At 46.2% G+C, this 25119-nt stretch overlaps 1 protein-coding gene across 1 annotated transcript in view; it reads left to right on the forward strand.

Moving 5' to 3' along the window:
- The first annotated feature begins 1847 nt into the window (after positions 1 to 1847).
- LOC124010643 (X-linked interleukin-1 receptor accessory protein-like 2) overlaps positions 1848 to 25119 on the forward strand; it is a 193180-nt gene continuing 169908 nt past the window's right edge. The window contains exons 1-4 of the mRNA XM_046323314.1: positions 1848 to 1875; positions 4868 to 5222; positions 19268 to 19454; positions 19684 to 19837. Of these exons, the coding sequence (XP_046179270.1) occupies positions 1848 to 1875; positions 4868 to 5222; positions 19268 to 19454; positions 19684 to 19837 (724 nt within the window). The remainder of the gene's footprint in view (positions 1876 to 4867; positions 5223 to 19267; positions 19455 to 19683; positions 19838 to 25119) is intronic.

Below are 25119 nucleotides of genomic sequence, written 5' to 3' on the forward strand. Positions count from 1 at the left end.
ATAACAGGAGGGGCCATAACCTTCCCCACTTCTCCAGCTCCATAACAGTAGGGACCATAAACCCTCCCCACTTCTCCAGCTCCATAACAGTAGGGGGCCATAACCCTCCCCACTTCTCCAGCTCCATAACAGGAGGGGCCATAACCCTCCCCACTTCTCCAGCTCCATAACAGTAGGGACCATAAACCCTCCCCACTTCTCCAGCTCCATAACAGGAGGGACCATAAACCCTCCCCACTTCTCCAGCTCCATAACAGGAGGGGACCATAAACCCTCCCCACTTCTCCAGCTCCATAACAGGAGGGACCATAAACCCTCCCCACTTCTCCAGCTCCATAACAGGAGGGACCATAAACCCTCCCCACTTCTCTAGCTCCATAACAGGAGGGGGACATAACCCTCCCCACTTCTCCAGCTCCATAACAGGAGGGGGCCAAAACCCTCCCCACTTCTCCAGCTCCATAACAGGAGGGACCATAAACCCTCCCCACTTCTCCAGCTCCATAACAGGAGGGGGCCATAACCCTAACCCCCACTTCTCCAGCTCCATAACAGGAGGGCCATAACCCTCCCCACTTCTCCAGCTCCATAACCTTAACCCTCCCCACTTCTCCAGCTCCATAACAGGAGGGGGCCATAACCCTCCCCACTTCTCCAGCTCCATAACAGGAGGGGCCATAACCCTCCCCACTTCTCCAGCTCCATAACAGGAGGGGCCATAACCCTCCCCACTTCTCCAGCTCCATAACAGGGGGGGGCCATAACCCTCCCCACTTCTCCAGCTCCATAACAGGAGGGGACCATAACCCTCCCCACTTCTCCAACTCCATAACAGGAGGGGCCATAACCCTCCCCACTTCTCCAACTCCATAACAGGAGGGGCCATAACCCTCCCCACTTCTCCAGCTCCATAACAGGAGGGGCCATAACCCTCCCTGCTTCTCCAGCTCCATAACAGGAGGGGCCATAACCCTCCCCACTTCTCCAACTCCATAACAGGAAGGGGCCATAACCCTCCCTGCTTCTCTAGCTCCATAATAGGAGGGGACATAACCCTCCCCACTTCTACAGCTCCATAACAAGAGGGCCCATAACATATTTATTTTCCTCTGTTAAGATTGTTTTTTTCTGCGCCGGAGTGTAACTCATTTCTAGATTTATATCAAAATGGCTGTAACCCCTGCTCCCCCGTTTTATACCTCTGTAAAGCAACATGTCCACTAAAAGCTATTCATTCACATTTCTCAAGAAAATCCTAAACAAACTATCAAATGCAAGGACTGAAATTTCACATCAGCACAAAATATTTGGTGGGCTATAGCTCTGACGTTGACTTTTTCCCTCCTCTCGGCTGTCATGGCTGAAATTGCTATACTGCTTCCTGGTAAACTCGGCCAGTGTGCAGCAGCCAGGTCAAGCTATTATTATTAAAGCAGGTGCTGAGATCTACACAGGATTTTACAATGGATTGTGATTCTCTGTTGGGCTTAGTAGCTGTGAGGGCTGACGACCAGCAGCTAGAGACCTCAGTACTGGTTTACAGCCCCTTTGTACCGACACACTGTGTGTGTGTATTTCATGGTGATGCCTTTATGTACCATTGTAGCAGACTATATTTCAATTTTTCAGTGGCTTTTCTTGAAAAGGTAAGAGGGTTTCTTGACATTGGGTTGTTATATTACATATGTTCAGTCCGTCCCACCAGTGGCTTTATGACACATCCTGGTTACTACTTTATTCTAACTTATTTTCAGACTCAAATATTATAGGTGGCGTTGTGCAAATGGGGATCTGTTGCAGCAGCTGACTGGAATTATACATCTGGCCTGTTAGGCCTCATCGTCACAATGAAGAGCTCCCTCCTCAACCACAGTGGTAAACACCAGGGAGGCAACGATGAAAGAATCATTCAGAAAAGTGCATTGCGGCTGTGACTTCAGACAACATATGGTTGCTTCTCCTGCGCCCGTTTATTTCATCTGTAACCTGAGCACTCAGCGTTGGTTGGCTGTGCCTTTTGTCGAAAAGACAGTACATTAACCGAGCAGATTGAACTAATGCGTGCCGCTTCTGCTTTCCTTGCATCTCATCTCCCACATGTTTGAGCTCTCACAAATAAACTCAGGGAACATCACCTTCCATCGTAACCCCTCCCCTTGGCTCCAGCCTGCAGTTCGGAGCCATCTCCTCCTCCTCCTCCTCCTCCTCCTCCTCCTCCTCCTCCTCCTCCTCCCCTCCTCCTCAGGCTCACTTGATGGATGTAATTTCCCCTTGTCAATTTTTACTTCCTGTCTATGTCAGGAATTCATTTTCCAACCTGGCAAGACAAATAATTATCTAAAATAATAGAATCTATACTGTAAATCGTCTTGGTGGCAGACCTCTTCACATTACAATGGACAGTTTTTCAATGTAAAACATATTTATAGGACACAGAGAGCTGGGACATGTACCTGGAGTCTGTAATTCCACTGATGTGCAACTGTTTTTTCTGTAGGCAATTGAGGCTGTCAGCTTTTCTCCTCAAGTTGACATCCGTATTTATGTTCCTCTAACTCAATGTTTATTATGACAGATGACAAAAAAAACTGTCTTCATGTCTTCAATGAGTTGTCCATCCATGTAGCTGGCTGACCTGGCATTTGGGGTTTGTAAATGACTTAAATGTAAATGTAAATGTAATGTGAAAGCATCCTACTGTACTGTAGTCACACAACGAGAAAAGTAGCAGTCCATTTTAGGCAATTCACTGGTTATTTTTGGCCATAGACATACAGTACATCTTAAAGTAGTTATTATTTGAAAATGAACTGTGTTCATGGTAGAGTAAATTATTTTCTTTGCCTCTCTACAGCAGCAGTGCCTTAGCTGCTAACTGGTTTATCCTAAATAACCCTGCATTAGTCTGATTGTGACTATGACCTTCTCTGCCTCTCCCTGTCATACGCTATTGTTTCACCATGTGTCACGGGTTCAAAGCTCACCAGCATTAAGGCAATCTTGACTGGCTCATCATTACTGGCTCCTGTGGCTTTTCCCCCACCACTCACCTATGGATGACAATGGAGAGAGAGGAGAGCGGCAGCTAATTACAGAGTACAACTTGAAATGTCTTTGAAGCCTAGCTAGAGAGCTCCCATTTAGGATGCAAATGAAAATCCAAATGGAGAAGATGAATATGAGATGAGATTTTCTTCCTACTGCAAGGTACTAGTGTGAATACTTTAGGAGTCATTTGAATTTGTCCCCCACAGTATAGGCTTAGTAGCTTCCAATTTCTGTAGCTCTATTATCAAATCAAATCAAACGTTGTTTGTCACATGCACCGAATACAACAACTGTAGACCTTACTGTAAAATGCTTACTTACAAGCCCTTAACCAACAGTATAGTTCACAATAAAATAACAATAACGAGGCTATATATAGGGGGTACCAGTACCGAGTCAGTTTGTGGGGGTACAGGTTAGTTGAGGTCATTTGTACATGTAGGTAGGGGTGAAGTGACTATGCATAAATTATAAACAGTGCGTAGCATCAGTGTACAAAACAAATTGAGGGAGGTGTCAATGTAAATAGTCCGGTGGCCATGTGATTAATTGTTCAGCAGTCTTATGGCTTGGGGGTAGAAGCTGTTAAGGAGCCTTTTGGTCCGGTACCGCTTGCCGTGCAGTAGCAGACAAAACAGTCTATGACTTGGGTGACTGGAGTCTCTGACAATTTTATGGGCTTTTTTCTGACACCTCCTATTATATAACCCCTGGATGGCAGGAAGCTTGGCCCCAGTGATGTACTGGGCCGTACGCACTACCCTCTGTAGCTCCTTACGGTAAGATGCCGAGCAGTTGCCATACCAGGCAGTGATGCAACCGGTCAGAATGCTCTCGATGGTGCAGCTGTAGAACCTTTTGAGGATCTGGGGACCCATGCCAAACCTTTTCAATCTCCTGAGGGGGAAAAGGTTTTGTCGTGCCCTCTTCAAGACTGTCTTGGTGTGTTTGGACCATGATAGTTTGTTGGTGATGTGGACACCAAAGCTTTTCAAACTCTCGCTACACTACAGCCCCATTGATGTTAATGGGGGCCTGTTCAGCCTGCTTTTTCTGGTAGTCCACAATCAGCTCCTTTGTCTTGCTTACATTGAGGGAGAGGTTGTTGTCCTAGCACCACACTGCCAGTTCTCTGACCTCCTCCCTATAGGCTGCCTCATCGTTGTCGGTGAACAGGCCTACCACTGTTGTGTCGTCAGCAAACTTAATGATGGTTTTGGAGTAAATGACTTAAATGTAAATGTAAATGTGAGTCGTGTTTGGCCACGCAGTCGTGGGTGAACACGGAGTACAGAAGGGGACTAAGTACACACCCCTGAGGAGCCCCAGTGTTGAGGATCAGCGTGGCAGACGTGTTGTTGCCTACCCTTACCACCTGGGGGCTGCCCGTCAGGAAGTCCATGATCCAGTTGCAGAGGGAGGTGTTTAGTCCCAGGGTCCTTAGCTTACTGATGAGCTTTGTGGGCACTATGGTGTTGAACGCTGAGCTGTAGTCAATTAATAGTATTCTCACATAGGTGTTCCTTTTGTCCAGGTGGGAAAGGGCAGTGTGGAGTGATATTGCGATTGCGTCATCTGTGGATCTGTTGGGGCGGTATGTGAATTGGAGTGGGTCTAGGGTATCCAGGAGGATGCTGTTGATGTGAGCCATGACCAGCCTTTCAAAGCACTTCATGGCTACCGACGTGAGTGCTACGGGGCAGTAATCATTTAGGCAGGTTACCTTCGCTTCCTTGGGCAAAGGGACTATGGTGGATTTGGGTTTTCATTGCTCCATGCATTGTAGGATGAGGTTTAGGCTCTTAGTTCCTAGTTTTAGCAAGCATAGTATTCCATGACACCAACAACCACTCTGTTTGCACCAGTCACCTAACCATATGTACTACTTCCTCCTCCACAGTGGACGGCTGCATCGATTGGTCGGTAGACCTGAAGAGGTACCGGGTCCTAGCAGGGGAACCAGTGAGGGTGAAGTGCGCCCTGTTCTACAGCTACATCAGGACCAACTACTCCATGACTCAGAGCGCCAAGCTCCGGCTCATCTGGTACAAAAACAAAGGGGACTCTGAGGAGCCTATCATCTTCTCCGGCCATCGGCTCAGCAAGGAGGATGACTCCATCTGGTTCCGCTCAGCTGAGCTGGAGGACAACGGCTTCTACACCTGCGTCCTGAGGTGGGTTCATTTAGTTCCTGTGCCTCTGAGGAATGAAACAGTTGAGCTTTGCTTACAGTAACCCCCAACCAAGCACCATGTTTATTTTAGTCATCCACAGCCCATTGAAAGCCCACATTTTCAGGAAGTGAGTATTCATTGGATAACAGTTCATGACTGATCTTGGCTAGTGGTCCCACATATTGTACAGTAGTTTGAGAGACCCTAATTTATCCATTTAGTTTACATCTACTTTCCAAAGCTACTGTGGCGAGTCAGTGTGTCTATTGTGATGCTGAACAGCCTCCTTGTCGCACACCCAATGCGCCAGCCAAGCAAGCCCTGCGATTGCACACAGCATAAGGAGGAGGGAGAGATCCACATCGCATGCCATGTTTCGTTTCCTCGTGGAGGAATGCATGACTGGCCTTGCGAGGTTAGTTCACCCCTGACACTGAACTGTGGTTGACTCGTGTTGTGGAACATGTAACTGACATTCCACAAAAGAATAGGCTTTGCCAAAATCATTAATATCAAATCCATGATGTTCCTGTCAGTTCTATGCGAGAAGGATTGTGCTAGAATTTCCTCCTCGGATTATGACATCAAACAACCTGCGAATCATTTGATGCTTAAAAAGGTGTTTTTATAACATCTAGTAAAAATATTTTCACTGTTCCTAGCTACTTTACCGTAAGAGTCAATGGTGAATAGAAAATAGAGACAACCTGACAGAGGCTTCAGCAAAACTCTCCTCAGATGAAGGCCTCTCTAACAAAGCTGATGCTTCTCCCTGGCCAATGATACGTGTTTTCTCCCTCCTCTGCACTCCCCTCATGCTACGCTAACAGTCTATTTAGGAGAAGGTCCTGTCACTTTCACCTCGCTTCTTATTTGACTTCCTTTCCCACCGAGTTGGTCATAGCAACAGCCACAGCTCAGACAGCCCGGCGCATTGCATTCCAATGTGTTAGCTAGCTGGAGAGTCATCAAGCTGAGCCTTATTCTTTTGCCTGGGGAAAGACAGATCGTTTGGAAGGAGAAGAAAAAACAATACTGGAAATTGAAGTGGCAATTTGCCCTGTGAAATGTGTTATTGAAAATAAGATACTGTATACAGTGATGTATCTCTATGAAGTAATCTCAATATCCTCCAAATTCAATGAATTGTCTGTCAAAGACGTTCAAGGTGAAAAGAAGAGAGAAGTCCTCTGTTCACGCTTTAGTTTCCATTAATGGTGATTCTTGATCCCTGAATCCAAAGGAGCAGAAATCCAGATAAGTGGTGTTTTGGGTTTCTGGAGATCCCCAAGCAGCTTCTTTAATTAACCCCCAGAATACTGAAACTCCCAATAATGATACAAAACTACATCAGCACAGAGGACGAAAGGCTGGCAGCACCCAGTTCTGAATCTAAAGGTAGGAATGTACAGTCTTCCCAGAGACAATTGCTGTAAAATGACATTGGCAGATACTGCTGTGTCTGAAATGACAGGTTGGCTCTGGAATGACAGGGTGGCTCTGGAATGGAGGAATGTATTTTCTCAGAGGGTCTGCTGACCGCAGGAGGGGAATATTCTGTGTCTGTCTCAGGCCCCCTACGCAGACCACTTGGAATAAAACAGACATCTTCAAACACACACACACAAACACATACACAGATACACACACACAAACACACACTAGCCCTGCCATCGAGGCCTTCATGGCAGTTATATAGGGTACCAGGCGATGTCCTGTTTTATTGCAACATGAACAGTAACTAATCATGCCTGAATGCCAGAGAATCTCACAGCACCAGCATGACATGTTAAGCTGTAGCCAACGAGTCGATGCAATCTGCCTGGCTAATGCGCCTCGAGAGACAGATTCACCACACCTTTATTTCTCATTCTCTCCAGTGAGGCTAGACGAACCTCCCACATCACAGCACTGATGGAGGGAGAGGCATTTCACACCTTCCCCCAAACAATGGACACACGCTTAGCTTTGTTCAATAACTTTTTGCCGAGGAGAGATACAACACATGTTCCCAATGTCTGAGGGATGCCTCTTATAGAACACATACACAGTACATTATCTGAGCTAGCCTATCCCCCTGAGGCCTGTAGGGTAATATGTGCCACCTGTCTTTTTCTCCCCTCATAAGATAATTGTTCTTTCTCCAATCGCCTGGATGTCACAGACCTTTTCTTTCAAAGCGGTCCAGGTTTTTAAACCTTTCTATTAATCTGTCCACGCAGGAGCCCATTAGAGAGAGAGAGCCAGAGAAGTGAGTCTGTTCTTTGGCACTGGCTGAATCTACACTACCTCGCTTTGCCAGTTCAATTCAAATATTACACGCTCAAGCTTCAGCTTTGACAAGAATCAACTTTTAAACTCTCAAAACCACATTTATATTTACTTGGGCAGAGACTATTGTTATACATGTCTACAAAGAGGGGATGGAGAGTGATCTGTCTGGCTTTTATGGAATCACATCAGACAAATCTATGGGTATACAGTAACTCACCAACCAGTGATTAAAAATGTTTTCAGTAAATACATTACAATGGGTCTAGACTTAAACAATCATTGTTAAAATTCTGTTCTACTAGATAAGATGTAATAATTTTGTTATGTGAAGCTTCACCATATGAGGCTGTTGTAATGGGGTGCGTGCTGGTGGCAGGGTAGTCAGGCGCAGGAGAACGAACTTGGTATAAACATAGTATTTTAATAAATGCTCACAAACTATGGGTACAAGTGGGTACAAAACCCCTTGCACACCATAACATACATAACATACAAAGTACCAATACATACAACAAACAATCTCTGACAAGGACATGAGGGGAAACAGAGGGTTAAATACATGTAATTGATGGGAAGTCGTGACAGTACCCTGGAGCCGCGCGTTGACACCAACCTCGGGGACGACCCAGAGGGCGAGGCACAGGGCGATCCGGATGGAGACGGTGGAAATCTCGCAGCATAGAAGGATCCAACACGTCCTCCACCGGAACCCAGCATCTCTGCTCCGGACCATACCCCTCCCAGTCCACCAGGTCCTGAAGGGCCCTCGCCCGACGTCTCGAATCCAGTACGAACAGGGTACGCTGGGGCCCCCTTGACGTCCAGAGGGGGCGGAGGAACCTCCCGCACCTCAGACTCCTGGAGCGGGCCAGCCACCAACGGCCTGAGGAGAGACACATGGAACGAGGGGTTAATGGGGTAATCCGTGGGAAGCTGTGACCTATAACATACCTCGTTCACTCTCCTCAGGACTTGAAATTGCCCCACAAACTGCGGACCCAGCTTCCGACAGGGCAGGCGGAGTGGCAGGTTTCGGGTCGAGAGCCAGACTCGGTCCCCCGGGGCGAACATGGGGGCCTCACTGCGGTGACGGTCTGCACCAACTTTCTGGCGCAGCACGGTGCGCTGAAGGTGGACAGTGTCCCATGTCCCTCCGCGCGCCGGAACTAGTCATCCACCGCAGGAGCCTCGGTATGACTCTGCTGCCAAGGAGCCAGAACCGGCTGATACCCCAAAAAACACTGGAAAGGAGTGTTGAGGAGTGAGGAGTGACGGAGAGAGTTGTGGGCCATCTCTGCCCAGTGCACGAATGCTGCCCACTCTCCCGGCCGGTCCTGGAAATAAGACCTCAGAAATCTACCCACATCCTGGTTAACTCTCTCCACCTGCCCGTTACTCTCGGGGTGAAAACCTGAGGTAAGGCTGTCCGAGACCCCCAGACGTTCCATGAACGCCCTCCAGACCCTCGACATGAACTGGAGACCCCAATAAGACTATATCCTATTAATAGAAAGGTTTCAATAAGACTATATCCTCAGGCACCCTGTAGTGCCAGAGGACGTGAGTAAACAGGGCCTCTGCAGCCTGTAGGACCATAGGGAGACCGGGCAAAGTGAGGAGACGACAGGGCTTAGTAAAATGATCCACAATGACCAGGATTGTGGTGTTACCCTGTGAAGGTGGAAGATCAATTATGAAATCCACCGACAGGTGCGACCACGGCCATTGTTTTACCAGGTAAGTTAACTGAGAACACATTCTCAGCAACGACCTGGGGAATAGTTACAGGGGAGAGGAGGGGGATGAATGAGCCAATTGTTAACTGGGGATTATTAGGTGACCGTGATGGTTTGAGGACCAGATTGGGAATTTAGCCAGGACACCAGGGTTAACACCCCTACTCTTACGATAAGTGCCATGGGATCTTTAATGACCTCAGAGAGTCAGGACACCCGTTTAACGTCCCATCCGAAAGACAGCACCCTACACAGTGGCCCCAATCACTGCCCTGGAGCATTGGGATATATATATATTTTTTAGACCAGAGGAAAGAGTGCCCCCTACTGGCCCTCCAATACCACTTCCAGCAGCATCCAGTCTCCCATCCAGGGACTGACCAGGACCAAACCTGATTAGCTTCAGAAGCAAGCCAGCTGTGGTATGCAGGGTGGTATGCTGCTGGCGCAGCACCTCTGGGCAGGTGCCTAGCAGCATTACACTGGGTGCACACCGAGCAGGAGGAAACATAAACCCTCACATCCTTAGCCAAAGTGGGCCACCAGTACTTCCCACTAAGACAGAGCACCATTCGGGCCGATCCCAGGATGACCAGAGTAGGGTGACGTGTGGGCCCAATCGATTAGCTGGTCGCGGACAACAGACGGAATGTACAGACGCCCAGCTGGACACTGAGGGGGAGCGGGCTCTGCACGTGACGCCCACTCCATGTCCGCGTCCAGCTCCCATACTACCGGCGCCACCAAGCAAGAGGCCAATTACGCACGGCTGCAATGCGATCACTCTCCATCTCCACCCCTGACATGGAAATACGATACCCTACGAGGGAGACGGACTGTTGGAAGAACAGGCGTGTCTCAGCCTTGACGTACAGGTCATGCTCCAACAGGCGACCAAGCACCAAGCGTCCAAGCACTCTGCGCACGTGCAGCGGAGTATTTCAAAATGTTATCAATATACACCACTACACCCTGCCCGTGCAGGTCCCTGAAAATCTCTTATACAAAATGTTGGAAGACTGATGGCGCATTAATCAACCCGTACGGCATGACAAGGTACTCATAGTGCCCAGAGGTGGTACTGAAAGCCGCCTTCCACTCGTCTCCCTCCCGGATACGCACCAGGTTGTAAGCGCTCCTGAGATCTAGTTTGGTGAAGAAGCGCACCCCGTGCATTGACTCTATTGCTGTAGCTATGAGCGGTAGTGGGTAACTATACCTCACCCTGATCTGATTCAGACCCCGATAGTCAATACACGGGCACAGACCCCCATCCTTCTTCTTCACAAAAAAGAAACTCGAGGAGGCGGGTGAAGTGGAGGACCACATGTACCCTGACGCAGGGATTCGGAGACTTATGTTTCCATAGCCTCCTGTGAGAGGGGATACACGTGACTCCTGGGAAGTGCAGCGTCTACTAGGAGATCTATCGCACAATCGCCCCGTCGATGAGGTGGTAATTGAGTCGCCTTCTTTTTAGAGAAGGCGAGAGCCAAATCGGCATATTCAGGGGGAATGTGGTCTGGACTCTCCACCGAGGATTTCTGAACAGCATTGCCAATCAGGTGCATCCCTTTATGGCAGCAAAAGAATGCACAATTCGTCGTAGCCCGACAGGAATGGGGTATGGCAGCTGACGACCTTACATACCAGCGTATCCATCTGCGAATGGATTATTTCAGCAGGATAATGCCACAATGGTTCCAGGAACATGACAGTAATTTTTAAGCTTACTGCAGTGGCCTGCCCATTCACCAGATCTTAATCCAAGATGAAACAAGCTATTCAGAGTAGAGATCCACTACCACCCAAATTGACACAACTGTGGGAAGCATTGTTGTCAACATGGGCCATCATGCCTGTGGAACGCTTCCGACACCTTGTAGAGTCTATGCCCCGACGACTTGAGGCTGTTCTGAGGGGAAAAGGGGGTGCAAACATGTTCTTAATGCTTTGTATACTCAGTGTATTTTGAAAATGTGAGAGTGATAGTTAAATCAGTTTTCAATTTCATTGTATTTCCATTGTGAACTCATGCAACGTCTCTTGACTGACATACGGTATCATTTGACCACTACAGTGAATTTGTTATGATAGTAATGCATATAAAGTGCAGTAATTTGTTAAATTAGAGGTACGTGTGAAAGTGAAACCGTTGTTGAAATACTATAAAAGCCTGAGATAATGGGAAATCGAATGAGAGGCTAATATTGCTCTTTTGGAAGATTGGTAGGAGTTTTTTTGCAGAAAGTACAGATTGGCTCATCAGATATAATTTCCCATGAGGATTTAAGACCTGCTTTAGAGAGGCAAACAAACACATGCCATTCCAGTGCACATCCAAGTGCTATCCGCTCTCAGGTTTTAGTCAACAGCAACTTTTCAGTGGGAGCTTGCTGATCTCACAGCCCTCGATGAGCCAATGTTCTGGATGCAATCATCAGCAAAACAAAATGTAACACAATTTCCATACACCATTTCACAACAGGTTGAAGTCCAGAGGGGTTTCTTTCCCAAATACAAGCAGAGCAGTAGAAGACAGCAACATCGCCATAAAAGCACAATCCCAAAACAAGTTATGTGAACAGAAAAGCTTTCCACTCTTAATGTGCAGGTGATAGGTTGTGATGCGCAAAAGACGCTGCTGAATGTGGTGGCCAGGTGGAATGCACGACTCGCAGAACAGCAATGTTGGCCTATACTCCTACAGGAGACAGCTGTTGAGGATAGATGTCTTATTGGTGAGTTGCCTACTCATTTGAGGGATATTTGCCATTGCTAAAGCAACTTGAATTGCCCTAATGGTCCGCTCTTTGTACCTATGTTTTTATTTTTACTGGTCAAGCCTGTGTGTTGAGGCACAGATCTGGGGAAGGGTATCGAAAAATGTCTGCAGCATTGAAGGACCCCAAGAACACAGTGGTCTCCATCATTTTTAAATGGAAGACCTTTGGAACTACCAAGACTCTTCCTAGAGCTGGCCGCCTGGCCAAACTAAACAATGGGGGGAAAAGGGCCATGGTCAGGGAGGTTACCAAGAACCTGATGGTCACTCTGACAGAGTTCTTGAGATCCTCTGTGGAGATGGGAGAATCTTCCAGAAGGACAACCATCTCTGCACCACTCAATCAGGCCTTTATGGTATAGTGGCCACACAGAAGCTACTCCTCCAGTAAGAGGCACATGACAGCCCGCTTGGAGTTGCCAAGACTCTCAGACCATGAGAAACAAGATTCTCTGGTCGGATGAAACCAAGATTTAACTCTTTGGCCTGAACGCCAAGCGCCACATCTGGAGGAAACCTGGCACCATCCCTACGGTGAAGCATGGTGCTGGCAGCATCATGCTGTGGGATGTTTTTCAACAACAGGGACTGGGAGACTAGTCAGGATCGAGGCAAACATGAACGGAGCCGAGTACAGAGAGTTCTTTGATGAAAACCTGCTCAAGAGTGCTCAGGACCTCAGACTGGGGCGAAGGTTCACTTTCCAACAGGACAATGACCCTAAGCACACAGCCAAGACAACGCAGGAGTGCCTTCGGGACAAGTTTTTGAAAATAGCTGTACAGCAACGCTCCCCATCCAACCTGACAGAGCTTCGGAGGATCTTCAGAGACCACGTGTGCCAAGCTTGTAGAGTCATACCCAATTAGATTCGAGGCTGTAGGCGCTGCCAAAGGTGCTTCAACAAAGTACTGAGGTAAGGGTCTGAATACTTATGTATATGTGATATTTCAGTTTATTTTTTGTAAAATATTGGAAAACATGTCTGAAACCCTGTTTTTGTAATCAATTTTAGAATAAGGCTGTAATGTAACAATATGTGGAAAAAGTCAAGGGGTCTGAAGGCACTGTACATTCCCAGCGGGCTTTAAAGGGATGATTTTGACCATACAGTGTATGGTTAATTAGGGAGTGTTTCGAAATGCAAAAAGAAGAGGTTGTGCCCGAGCACTGAGGCTGAGAACAATTGATAAATCACTCTTTTTCTATGAGTACGAACATTCAAAATTCCTTTCATAAAGAGTATCTTAGTATAGTTTACACGCAATATTAATACATGAGGCCCCAGGAACTGGATTCCCAGAATAAGGAGTAAGGAGTTTTGATGCTGGAGAAAACCTGGCTGTATCGTTGATATGCTGCTCTGCATAGCAGCCCCATAGGGACCACTCTCGCGCCCATTTAACCTTCAACATCACACAATCCCATTGATCCAGGTTGAACCAACTCCTGCAGATTAGTGATATGGAGAGTTTCATCAATGGCCCATGAGTCAACAGAAACCCCATTGTCCTGTGTAGTGATGAGCTACTCAGATTCTTTCACACATTGACATGTTTCTTGCCATTGCTTTTCAACACCTTTTTAAAAATGTGATTTCCTTGTACATTCTGTCTGTTTGATCTTCTCTTGGTGTGTGTAGTTGGTGAGAGAGAGAGCGAGTGAGAGTGTGCGTCTGTTACTTTTTTTCTCCAAAGATCATTTACACTGGGGCGGCAGGGTAGCCTAGTGGTTAGAGCATTGGACTAGTAACCGGAATGTTGCAAGTTCAAACCCCTGAGCTGACAAGGTACAAATCTGTCGTTCTGCCCCTGAAAAGGCAGTTAACCCACTGTTCCTAGGGTGTCATTGAAAATAAGAATTTGTTCTTAACTGACTTGCCTAGTTAAATAAAACTGGAGGTTTAATCGCTCCAGAAGTAGGGTCTTCATGGTTCATTCCCAGTTAGAGTGGTTTTAAATTCAATTGGGGGCTCATGTTCTCTTAAATATTTTGCATTTCTCTTTAAAAACTTGACTACATTTTCCTCTTTCTCCCTCTTACAGAGAAATGGTGGAAATTATTTCTCCCCCCCATTTGAATCAATTTAGATTTAAACTGTTGCATGTAAAATTCTCTCTCTCTCTTGTTGAAATCCATCTTTAGTAAGGTGCTTTATTAAGTTCAATGAGTTTGATGTAATTTTTCAGACAGCAGAGCAATTGAGGCAGGGAGATTGTGTAGGAAATTCTGCCCACAGAGATTTTGAAGAACTTGCAAAGGCATCTGGGGACCTGATAAATCCATTCATAAGCTCATAAAGCTTTTGCATTGCATCACAATTAATGGCAATAACATCAACAACCATTTCAAACTAACCTACATAAATTGCTTTCATTCCTTATTGGCAAACATATTGTAATGAATGCTCAGGGAGAAAAAGGTGTAGATTCACACGCAGAGCACAGCAGGTGTTTATTTCACCTTCACAGAAGGCAGGAATCAGGGTCACAGGCAGGCAATGGTCATACACAGGTAGGCAAACAGGCAGGTGAATCAAAACTAGGAACGAAGGTTATAACTGGTTCTCACAAACGAGCTAGGAAAAGGCTTAGTAGAGACAAAATGAACAATACCTCACAAAGGCACAAACAGAATGAACTGAACTAAATAAGGAGCTGATGAGACCAGGTGAGAAACTAACACAGGTGAAATCAATGAACAAAAATGAAAGACAGTGCTATGTTCAAGAACACACAAGAGACAGGACTACATTCAAGAACACAACAAAACAGAACACAAGGTTGACTAAGAAAATAAATACATAACCTTACACAGATGGACAAGTGCCTTCTCATTAGGGAGTGGACGTTATTATTTTAAAGGATTACCTGGAGAAAATTGGACCTCTCTGAAATAAAAATGGTTGGCCCTACCCTATATTTTAATGAAACCCTCCCTGAATGCTTGAAAAAAAACAAGTGACCCTCCCCTATACCCAAAATAATCATGAGAACATAGTAGATAGCAGAGAACATGTCTACCATTTACCCTCACTTCTTGGACAGACCAGAGCCTTAGAAATGCAGTTTTAGAAACTGTTCTTTGTCCTGTAAGCATTTACATGGCAATGTAGAAATGTTGATAGTGCACAGGGTTGAGGGCCAGAAGGTTGAGGGTGGAAAGATCTCCTTTATAGGAAAAGCATTGCATGTATCTACCATCGTAAATAGCTTCTTCATGGTCAAGAAACATATTGTTTTTATTGAAACAAATGATGGATCATTCGATTGAGACCACACTAATAGCCTATAGCGATGATCACCAATCCAAGACATTCCTCGTCAATCCACAAACATTTCTTTAAAAGAAGAACGATAAAGCCTTTTTCTTTGTTTCGCTGGTGTTTCAGCAGTCCTAGTGCCTGGAATGCAAAGTGTTCCTATTTTGAACCATTTCATCTGTCTGAAGGTAGAACTCCAACTACCCGGCAGGCCCAGAGAGCAAAGCAAGTGCACCCATAGGCCTACAGCTTGCCAATCAGATAGCTCAGATCACCATGTCTGCACAGTTTCCCCTGGTTTCATTGAGCCATAGACTGTAAAAAGAAGCTTTGAAGACACAGCAGTTAAAACCATGACTAGAGAGAGACTCAACGAATACAGCAAAGAGCTACTGTTTTTATGAGGAAGTTATGACACAAGGCGAGACCCAGATGCAGACACAGGAGGCAGATGGTTGGAGTCTAAGATGTTTAATAATCCAAAAAGGAGTAGGCAAGAGAATGGTCATGGACAGGCAAAAAGGTCAAAACCAGATCAGAGTCCAGGAGGTACAGAGTGGCAGACAGGCTCGTGGTCAAGGCAGGCAGAAATGGTCAGGCAGGCGGGTGCAGAAACAGGCAAGGGTCAAAACCGGGAGGACTGGAAAAGGGAGAATAGCAAAGGCAGGAGAACGGGAAAAACCACTGGTTGACTTGGAACATACAAGACAAACTGGCACAGAGAGACAGGAAACAAAGGGATAAATACACTGGGGGAAAACAAGCGATGCCTGGAGGGGGTGGAGACAATAACAAGAACAGGTGAAACATATCAGTGTGACAAAGTTCATGATTAAGTTGTTATTCAGCATTGTCAACACTTTTATAAACCATAAAATGCACGTTCTCGCTACTTCCACTCAACCTACAACCATTACTGCAGCTGTAATGAATGAGTATTGCAAAGTGTTCCAATAAGCTTCCATTGTTATTATTAGCTGAATGTAGTTTTTAATAGTATATTACATATGGTGGAAAAGTGGAATATTTCACTTTTTCTGGTCATGGATTGGTGCATGAGGCATAAATAATGCAGTGTGACTTGAGTTTTGCCATCAGCTGGAAGGAAGACTGTGTTCTCCTAGATGTTTAAAAAACAATCTAAATGGTGGCTTGCATTTTGACTCAGAAAGTGATCTTGACTCAGAAAAGGTTGGTGACCACTGACATATAGTCACACTTGATATTGCACTCCCAGCGAAGATTAAGAGATGAGGGATGGCATTGGGCACACATCCATACATTGGCTATTCCTTTAAAAGTCGTGGCGTACTGCAGCACAGCTTGCGGGGTTCCACAGAATTCTATGGCACGTTATTTAAGTGTCAGCCATTGTTGCCAGAATGATGTGATTTACCACAATCTGCAACCATCTACCACAAACGGTTGTGTCATAAACTCAAAACTTTTAAAGGAAGAACCCCTGTATAATACCTAATTAGCAAATATTTTTTAGACACTGAGAAACATAGAAATGTAATTAATTGCAAATTACATGACCCTCCCCTGGACTGAAAAAATAATTAACCCCCGCCTGACTGAAATTGAAAAGGCATGACCCTCCCCCATTTTCCTCCATGTCGAACCATCCCTTATGTATAATGAAAAGGGAGTGTTAGTATTAGACAAGAGTGCCAAGATGCTGCTCTCTGTGGTATAGGCCATCTCAGAGGATGATCCAACATGAAAACAGGTCAAATCATAGTGGCAGACAGTGCTCATTTCTACGAAGCTCATAGAGCAACACTTTGTCAGTCAGTATAATTGGCCCTGGGGTCCTCCTATGCCCATCTTCCACAGAGAGAGTTATATGAGCGCTAAGGGCTGTGGAAGAAGGAAGGAGAATGAGGTTCATTACCAGTGAATTAATCATATGGTTTAATCTCCAACTTCCTCCTTATCCTCTCTCTGTGTGAGAGGAGGGCAGGTGGCAGGGTGCCCCAGAGAGCAGTACTGTGTACTCTATGTCTCCTCTGCCAGGACTGGGAGCTACGGTGTCACTGCTCTCCCCAGACAAGCCTCTTCTAGATGTTCTGAGGCTATTTACTTTCTCAGGTGGTTCTTAGGACAAACAGGAAATGCAGCAAAACAGAACAACATGAGTGACCTACTTGCAGCGGAGCCTCAGTCGCTCTCTGTCTCTCTGTCTGTCTGTGGATGTTTACCCCACAGAGTTCCAAAGTCAGGTCACTGCAATGAAAGGCTTCTGCATTGACCTCCATGGCTGCGGTGTCAGAGCGGTCCCCCAACGATATAGGAAACTACTTAGCACCGTTCATGTGTTACAGTCATTTACTGAGATCTACAGTGGAAAGAGCCTGATGCACGGTTGACCTCTGCCAAGAGGGCATTTACACAGTTTGGCTCTCTGTACTATGGCTCACACGGAAACCTGTGTAGGGGAAATTACATGGAAGGAAGTCATTCAGGCGTATGGGTGTTCAGAATGCTTATTCAATGTCTCAAGAAAGCTAAGAGCCCCGGCATGCTGACCCATGGAACACTGACCCACCTGGGTGGGCCACATCTTGAAGGTTGTCGTGTGTTAGATTAATTGAAGAACCACGAGCACACAGAAATCCCTTTTTTATTAAGCATATAATTCAACTGGTGGGGTGTAGCCAAGGCTACTTGAGAGTAATGGCAGGAGTGAGAGATTCATTATTCATGAAGTGGAAGCAGTCTTATCAGGATAGCACAATAGTTATGCAGCCTGATTAACTGGGCTAATTGTCAGTAACAGATCCTCATTTGTCCTGAGTGACTTCACACATCTGTCCCCTGTTTGTCTGTTGTTGTTTGGCTTTGTATTCGTCACAATATGAGACCGTTGACACCAGACACAGCAAGTGCCCTGTGAACAATGTTTTAGTCATAGATCATAAATAAAATAGCCCAGAACAGCTATACTCTCTATCTCTGTTGCCTGGGACTAGGAATTCTACAAACACGCACGCACGCATGCACACATAGCAGACATTCCAGGCCACCTCTCTCAATACACACACACACACACACACACACACACACACACGCACACGCACACGCACACGCACGCACGCACACACGCACGCACACACGCACACACACACACACACACACACACACACACACACACACACACACACACACACACACACACACACACACACACACACACACACACACACACACACACACACACACACACACATACATACATACATACATACATACATACATACATACATACATACATACATACATACATACATACATACATACATACATACATACATACATACATACATACATACACAACCTGCCTGATGTCCAAGTCTAAAACCAGCTAAATGTTTCATGCTGAAAAGTAAAATCTTGGCATTAAACAGGCTGAACATGCTAGCGGAAGTTCAGGGGGCCTTAGCGTTTGAGAGGCTGACACACAATGCCACTGAAGGGCAATCCCATGCCTGAAAGCCCTCATGCATTTTCAATGGGAACCTAGTGTCGTAGCCATGGTAGTAGCTATGTGTTGAGCTAGGGGTCATGTGCCCTGACACAGGCCTCCCTGAAGGAGACTTGTACTTCTCACTGGTGCCTGCCTAGTGCAATGATATGCACAGTCATTCCCCATACAGTATGTGCTCCTGCCACTTCAGGGGGAGCCGCATCTCTTTACTAATTGAAGCATTTTGAAATATTCCATTCCGATACCCTCCATGTTCAAACTGCCTGTTGTTCTTGATGTTGTTGGCAAAAAAAAGTAAAAAGAGGCCCCACTTTACATCATCACAGGCAGGCAGGGAGGCATTGATGAAATGAATGGCAGTGTTTAAGAGCTCTGCTAGTTCACAGATGAAACCCTGTGGAGAAATCGATGTGTGCTTTTGTGTGTTTGTGATGATTGTTGGCTAGAGGTGAACTTGGGGAAACATAAAGCCTCCTGTGTTGTGTTCCCTGCCTGCAGAAACTCCACCTACTGCATGAAGGTGTCCATGTCCTTGGCGGTAGAGGAGAACGACGAGGGCCTGTGCTTCAACAGTAAAATACGTCACCTGGAGAAAGCCGAGATCACTAAGAGCAAGATGATCAACTGCCCCGACATCGAGGATTACCTCGCCCCTTACAAGCAGCCCCAGATGACCTGGTATAAGGTAACGAATCACTCTTATTCTCAGAAGCGTTGTATAGTCATTGTGTATGAACCCAAGAAGATTAGCCCTGATCCACTAATGGGTATCTAAATAAACGTAATTAAACGTAGCATAGTAAATCGGTAGTTAATGACTGTGAGTTGGATATGGAAAAGATATGGAACAAGATGAAACTGACGCGGTATAACACTGTGTGATGGTGTGATGTTAATGTGACCTGTCTGAGTAGGAGTGTGAGAAGAGGACGTGGCGGAGCTCCATCATGGTGAACATCACCAACATCTGGTTTCCTGAGGTGCAGGAGGACGACGGGGGGAACTACACCTGTGAGCTCAAGTATGGCAGCCGGGTGGTGAGGAGGACCACGGAACTCAAAGTCACAGGTAAGCCCCCCATGCCTTGTGTGTGCGTGAGTGTGTGTTTGGGTGTGTGTGTGTGTGTGTGTGTGTATAATGCGTGTGTGTGCGTGTGTTTGGGTGTGTTTGTGTGCGTGCGTGTTTGGGTGTGTCTGGTTACAGTGTGAATGTGTTGTATATTGTTCTGTGCATGTGTGTATTGTATGTGCACAGTTCCAAAGAACAGTTTGACAGCTGGCCACGATTTGCATCTGAAATCAGCTGCAGTGAGCGGAAAGGTTTCACTTTTGCACTCTTACATTTAATATTCTGAAGTCCCTTCCTCTCAAGGTTTGGTAGTTCAGTGATAAAACACTCAGCCGGATGCACTGCGAAGACACACCATTTATCACCGTAACATAGTGGGGTATCACTGTGTATCTGTGATGCATCAGCCCTCAGTGTAAACGCTGGCATCCACTGTGACGTGAGATGGATTTATTTATTCACATTCTGGGCTTGTGCCTCCTCCGCTGCCTCTGTCATGCAGCAGGCAGTCAGGCAGGCTGGGATTCCAGGCCAGTGAGTCTGACCCTTGGGGTGTGTGCTGGGTCCCGACTGCAGGAAAAGCAGCTGCCAACTGCAGTGTGAAATCAACCCCCGAGCTCATTCACCCTGCCTGCCTGCCTAGCCCCACTCTGAAACAGAGCCAATCCGCTGGAGCCTCAGGACGGCAGTAGGCAGGCAGCTCTCTCTGAGTCTGACTCTAGCTACTCTATAAACAGGACATAAACACCTGGAAACTACACACCAGTTCCAGAAATGGAACTAAAACCGATAGTAGCCCATACTAGACCATACAGAATGATCGACATCCCTATCACCATTTATTTAAGATACGCTTTGAAGAGGTGCTTTTGGAAGATGGGCAGGGACTCTGTCCTAGCTTTTAGGGGGAAGCTGGTTCCACCATTGGGGTGCCAGGACAGAGAAGAGCTTGGCCTGGGCTGAGCGGGATCTGCCCTACCAAAGGGGTGGAAGGGCCAAGAGACCACAAGTTGCAGAACAGAGTGCTCAGGTTGGGGTGTAGGGTTTGAGCATAACCTGAAAGTAGGGAGGGGCAGTTCCTCTTGCTGTTCCGTAGGTAAGCATCATGGTCTTGTAGTGGATTCGAGTTTAGACTGGAAGGCAGTGGAGTGTGTGGAGGATCAGGGTGACAGGGGAGAATTTGGGAAGGTTGAAAACCAGGGGGGCTGTAGCATTCTGGATAAGTTTCAGGGGTTTAATGGCACAAGCGTGGAGCCCAGCCAACAGCGAGTTGCAGTAGTCCAGACAGGAGATGCCTCCATTAGGACTTAGGTAGGGTCATACGTTACGGATGTTATCGAGCATAAACCTGCAGGAGTGAGTCACTGCTTTGCTGTTTACTGAGAACAACAGGGTGTTGTCCAGGGTCACGCCAAGGTTCTTTACACTCTGGGACGATGACACTGTGGAGTTGTCAATCGTGATGGAGAGGTCTTTTAGTGGGCAGGCCTTCCCAGAGAGGAAGAGCAGCTCTTTCTTGTCGAGCATGTTACTTGAGGTGGTGGGCCGACATCCAAGCTGTGATATCTGCCAGGCAAGCAGAGATGCATGTCGCCACCTGGTTGTCAGAAGCGGGGAAGGAGAGAAGTAGTTGAGGTCATCTACATAGCAACGGTAGGAGAGATCATGTGAGGATATGACAGAGTGGAGTGACTTGGTATATAGAGAGAAAAGGAGAGAGCCTAGAATCGAGCCCTGGGGGACACCAGTAGTGAGAATACGTGGTGTAGACACAGATCCTCTCCATGTCACTTGGTAAGAATGTCCTGCCAGGTAGGATACAATCCAAAACGCCCAGCCCTGAGAGGGTGAAGAGGAAGAGCTGATTGTTCACAGTGTCGAAGGCAGCGGATCGATCTAGGAGGATGAGAACAGAGGAGAGAGAGTCAGCTTTGGCAGTGCGGAGGGCCTCTGTGATACAGAGAAGAGCAGTCTCGGTTGAGTGACCCCTTCTGAAGCCTGACTGGTTAGGGTGAAGAAGATTTTTCTTAGAGAGATAACGAAAGAGTTAATCAGAGACAGCACACTCAAGTGTTTTTGAAGGAAAAGAAAGATGGGATACAGGTCTACAGTTTCTGATGTCAGATGAGTCGAGTGTTGGTTTCTTGAGGTGGGGAGCGACCGTTTTGTCAGAGGGAACACAGCTGATGGTCAGAGATTAGTTGATGAGGGAAGTGAGGAATGGGAGAAGGTTTCCAGAGATGGTCTGGGAGGAGGGGATGGGGTCAAGCCGGCAGACTGTTGGGGGCCAGACCTCAATCGTCACAGGATTTCATCTGGAGAGAGAGGGGAGAATGAGGCCAAGGTGTAGGGTAGTTCTGTTTGACTGGGACCAGTGGATTCAATAGGCTGAGTGATTGAGGAGTGGATGTCGTCAACCTTCTTTTCAAAGTGGTTGACAAAGTTGTCCACAGAGAGGGAGGGGGTGGAGGATTAAGGAGGGAAGGGAAGGTGAAAAAGAGTTTCCTAGGGTTAGAGGCAGAAGCTTAACATTGTGAGTGGTAGAAAGTGGCTTTAACAGTGGATACAGAGGATGAGAAGGTAGAGAGGATCGAGTGAAAGGATGATAGATCCTCTGGAAGTTTAGTTTTCCTCCATTTCCACTCAGCTACCTGCAGCCCTGTTCTGTAAGCCCTCAATTGGTCACTCAGCCACGGAGCAGGAGGGGAGGGCCGTGCCGGCTGGGACGAAAGGGGACAGTGCAAGTCATAGGATGCGGAAAGGAAGAAGAGTAGGGTTGAAGAGGCAGAATCAGGAGACAGGAGGGAGAAGGATTTAGCAGCAGGGAGAGATGGTAGGATAGAAGAGTAGTAGTGGAAGAGAGAGAGCGAAAATTGCGATGCTGCATAACCATCTGGGTAGGGGCTGAATGGTTAGGGTTGGAGGAAAGGGGGGCAGAAAAGGAAATAAAGTAGTGATCTGGAGGGGGGTTGCAGTGAGATTAGTAGGTGAGCAGCCTCTAGTAATTATGAGGTCAAGCATATTGCCTGTCTTGTGAGTTGGAGGGGATTGGGAAAGGCTGAGGTCAAAAGAGGTAAGGTGGGGAAAAAGAGAGTTTGAAAGAAATTAAACAAATGCAGACGTCGGGAGGTCGCCAAGTACGAAGAGCAGTGAGCAGACATTTTTTGAATGACCTGTTAAACACCCCACATTGTCTTTCTGTAGCATCTATAAGAACGCTAAAGCGTTGTCTTCAATTTAACGCATCGACACTTACATCCAAATAAAGAGGTGAAAGATTTTATGTGGAACTGAAAAAGTAATAATTTAATACAGATAAAATGTTTACAATTTAGATGAGCTGAAATGAAAGCACCTTCTGAACATTAACACTCAGATTATAGTGTCCGATCTTGCAAACAATGTAAAGTATGTTCATTTGAAGTCAAAGTTTACGTACACTTGGAGTCATTAAAACTGGTTTTTCAACCACTCCACAAATTATTTGTTAACAAACTATAGTTTGGGCAAGTCGGTTAGGACATCTACTTTGTGCATGACACAAGTAGTTTTTCCAACAGTTGTTTACAGACAGATTATTTCACTTATAATTCACTGTATCACAATTCCAGTGGGTCAGAAGTTTACATACACTAAATTCACTGTGCCTTTAAACATTCCAGAAAATGCAGCTTTGCTGCAGGAGTGACTGGTGCACTTCACAAAATAGATGGCATCATGAGGTGGGAATATTATGTGGATATATTGAAGCAACATCTCAAGACATCAGTCAGGAAGTTAAAGCTTGGTCGCAAATGGATCTTCCAAATGGACAATGACCCCAAGCATACTTCCAAAGTTGTGTCAACATGGCTTAAGGACAACAAAGTCAAGGTATTGGAGTAGCCATCACAACGCCCTGTCCTCAATCCTATACAAAGTTTGTGGGCAGAACTGATAAAGTGTGTGCGAGCAAGGAGGCCTATGAACCTGACTCAGTTACTCCAGCTCTGTCAGGAAGAATAGGACAAAATTCACCAACTTATCATGGGAAGGTTGTGGAAGGCTACCCAAAACATTTGACCCAAGTTAAACAATTTGAAGGCAATGCTACCAAATGCTAATAGAGTGTATGTAAACTTTTGATCCACTGGGAATGTGATGAAAGAAATAAAAGCTTACATAAATAATTCTCTCTACTCTTCTGACATTTCATATTCTTAAAATAAAGTGGTGATCCTAACTGACCTAAGACTGGGAATTTTTACTAGGATTAAATGTCAGGAATTGTGAAGAACTGAGTTTAAATGTATTTGGCTAAAGTGTATGTAAACTTCCGACTTCAACTGTATTTACAGTGCTTCATTTGAGCTGGATCCTGCCGGAACCTATTTGGCCAGATCCGGTACCTCTCGTGGCACGAACAATCATTTTAACTTTTCACAGAATATATCAAAGTTCATTCAAATAACCTCTTTGTTAATTCCCCTGCCCCCACAAAAACATAATTGATGGTTTGCGCAACATTGTAACATATGTTTGAGACTAATGTAACGGATGTGAAACGGCTAGCTTAGTTAGCGGTGTGCGCTAAATAGCGTTTCAATCGGTTACGTCACTTGCTCTGAGACCTTGAAGTAGTAGTTCCCCTTGCTCTGCAAGGGCCGCGGCTTTTGTGGAGCGATGGGTAACGATGCTTCGTGGGTGACTGTTGTTGATGTGTGCAGAAGGTCCCTGGTTCGCGCCCGGGTATGGGCGAGGGGACGGTTTAAAATTATACTGTTACATTGATGCTGTTGACCCGGATTACTGGTTGCTGCGGAAAAAGGAGGAAGGTCAAAAGGGGGGTGAGTGCAACGGATGTGAAACGGCTAGCTTAGTTAGCGGTGTGCGCTAAATAGCGTTTCAATCGGTTACGTCACTTGCTCTGAGACCTTGAAGTAGTAGTTCCCCTTGCTCTGCAAGGGCCGCGGCTTTTGTGGAGCGATGGGTAACGATGCTTTGTGGGTGACTGTTGTTGATGTGTGCAGAAGGTCCCTGGTTCGCGCCCGGGTATGGGCGAGGGGACGGTTTAAAATTATACTGTTACACTAACACGTTGCAGTGGCTGTGTGAGAAGTGCGCCAGTATCTCTCACATAACTAGAATGGGATTCATGTTCTATCATCCCTCTCTGTTCTGATAGACATGAGCCTGCAACCCTCATCTCATAAATTATTGTAATCCATAAAATATTTCCTTATAGAAGGGTTCTGAAAGAACTGCAGGACACCTGATAAATTAAAATATAGTTGCCAAATTTA

Source organism: Oncorhynchus gorbuscha, linkage group LG23 (genome assembly GCF_021184085.1).
Source record: "Oncorhynchus gorbuscha isolate QuinsamMale2020 ecotype Even-year linkage group LG23, OgorEven_v1.0, whole genome shotgun sequence".
Taxonomy (NCBI): domain Eukaryota; kingdom Metazoa; phylum Chordata; class Actinopteri; order Salmoniformes; family Salmonidae; genus Oncorhynchus; species Oncorhynchus gorbuscha.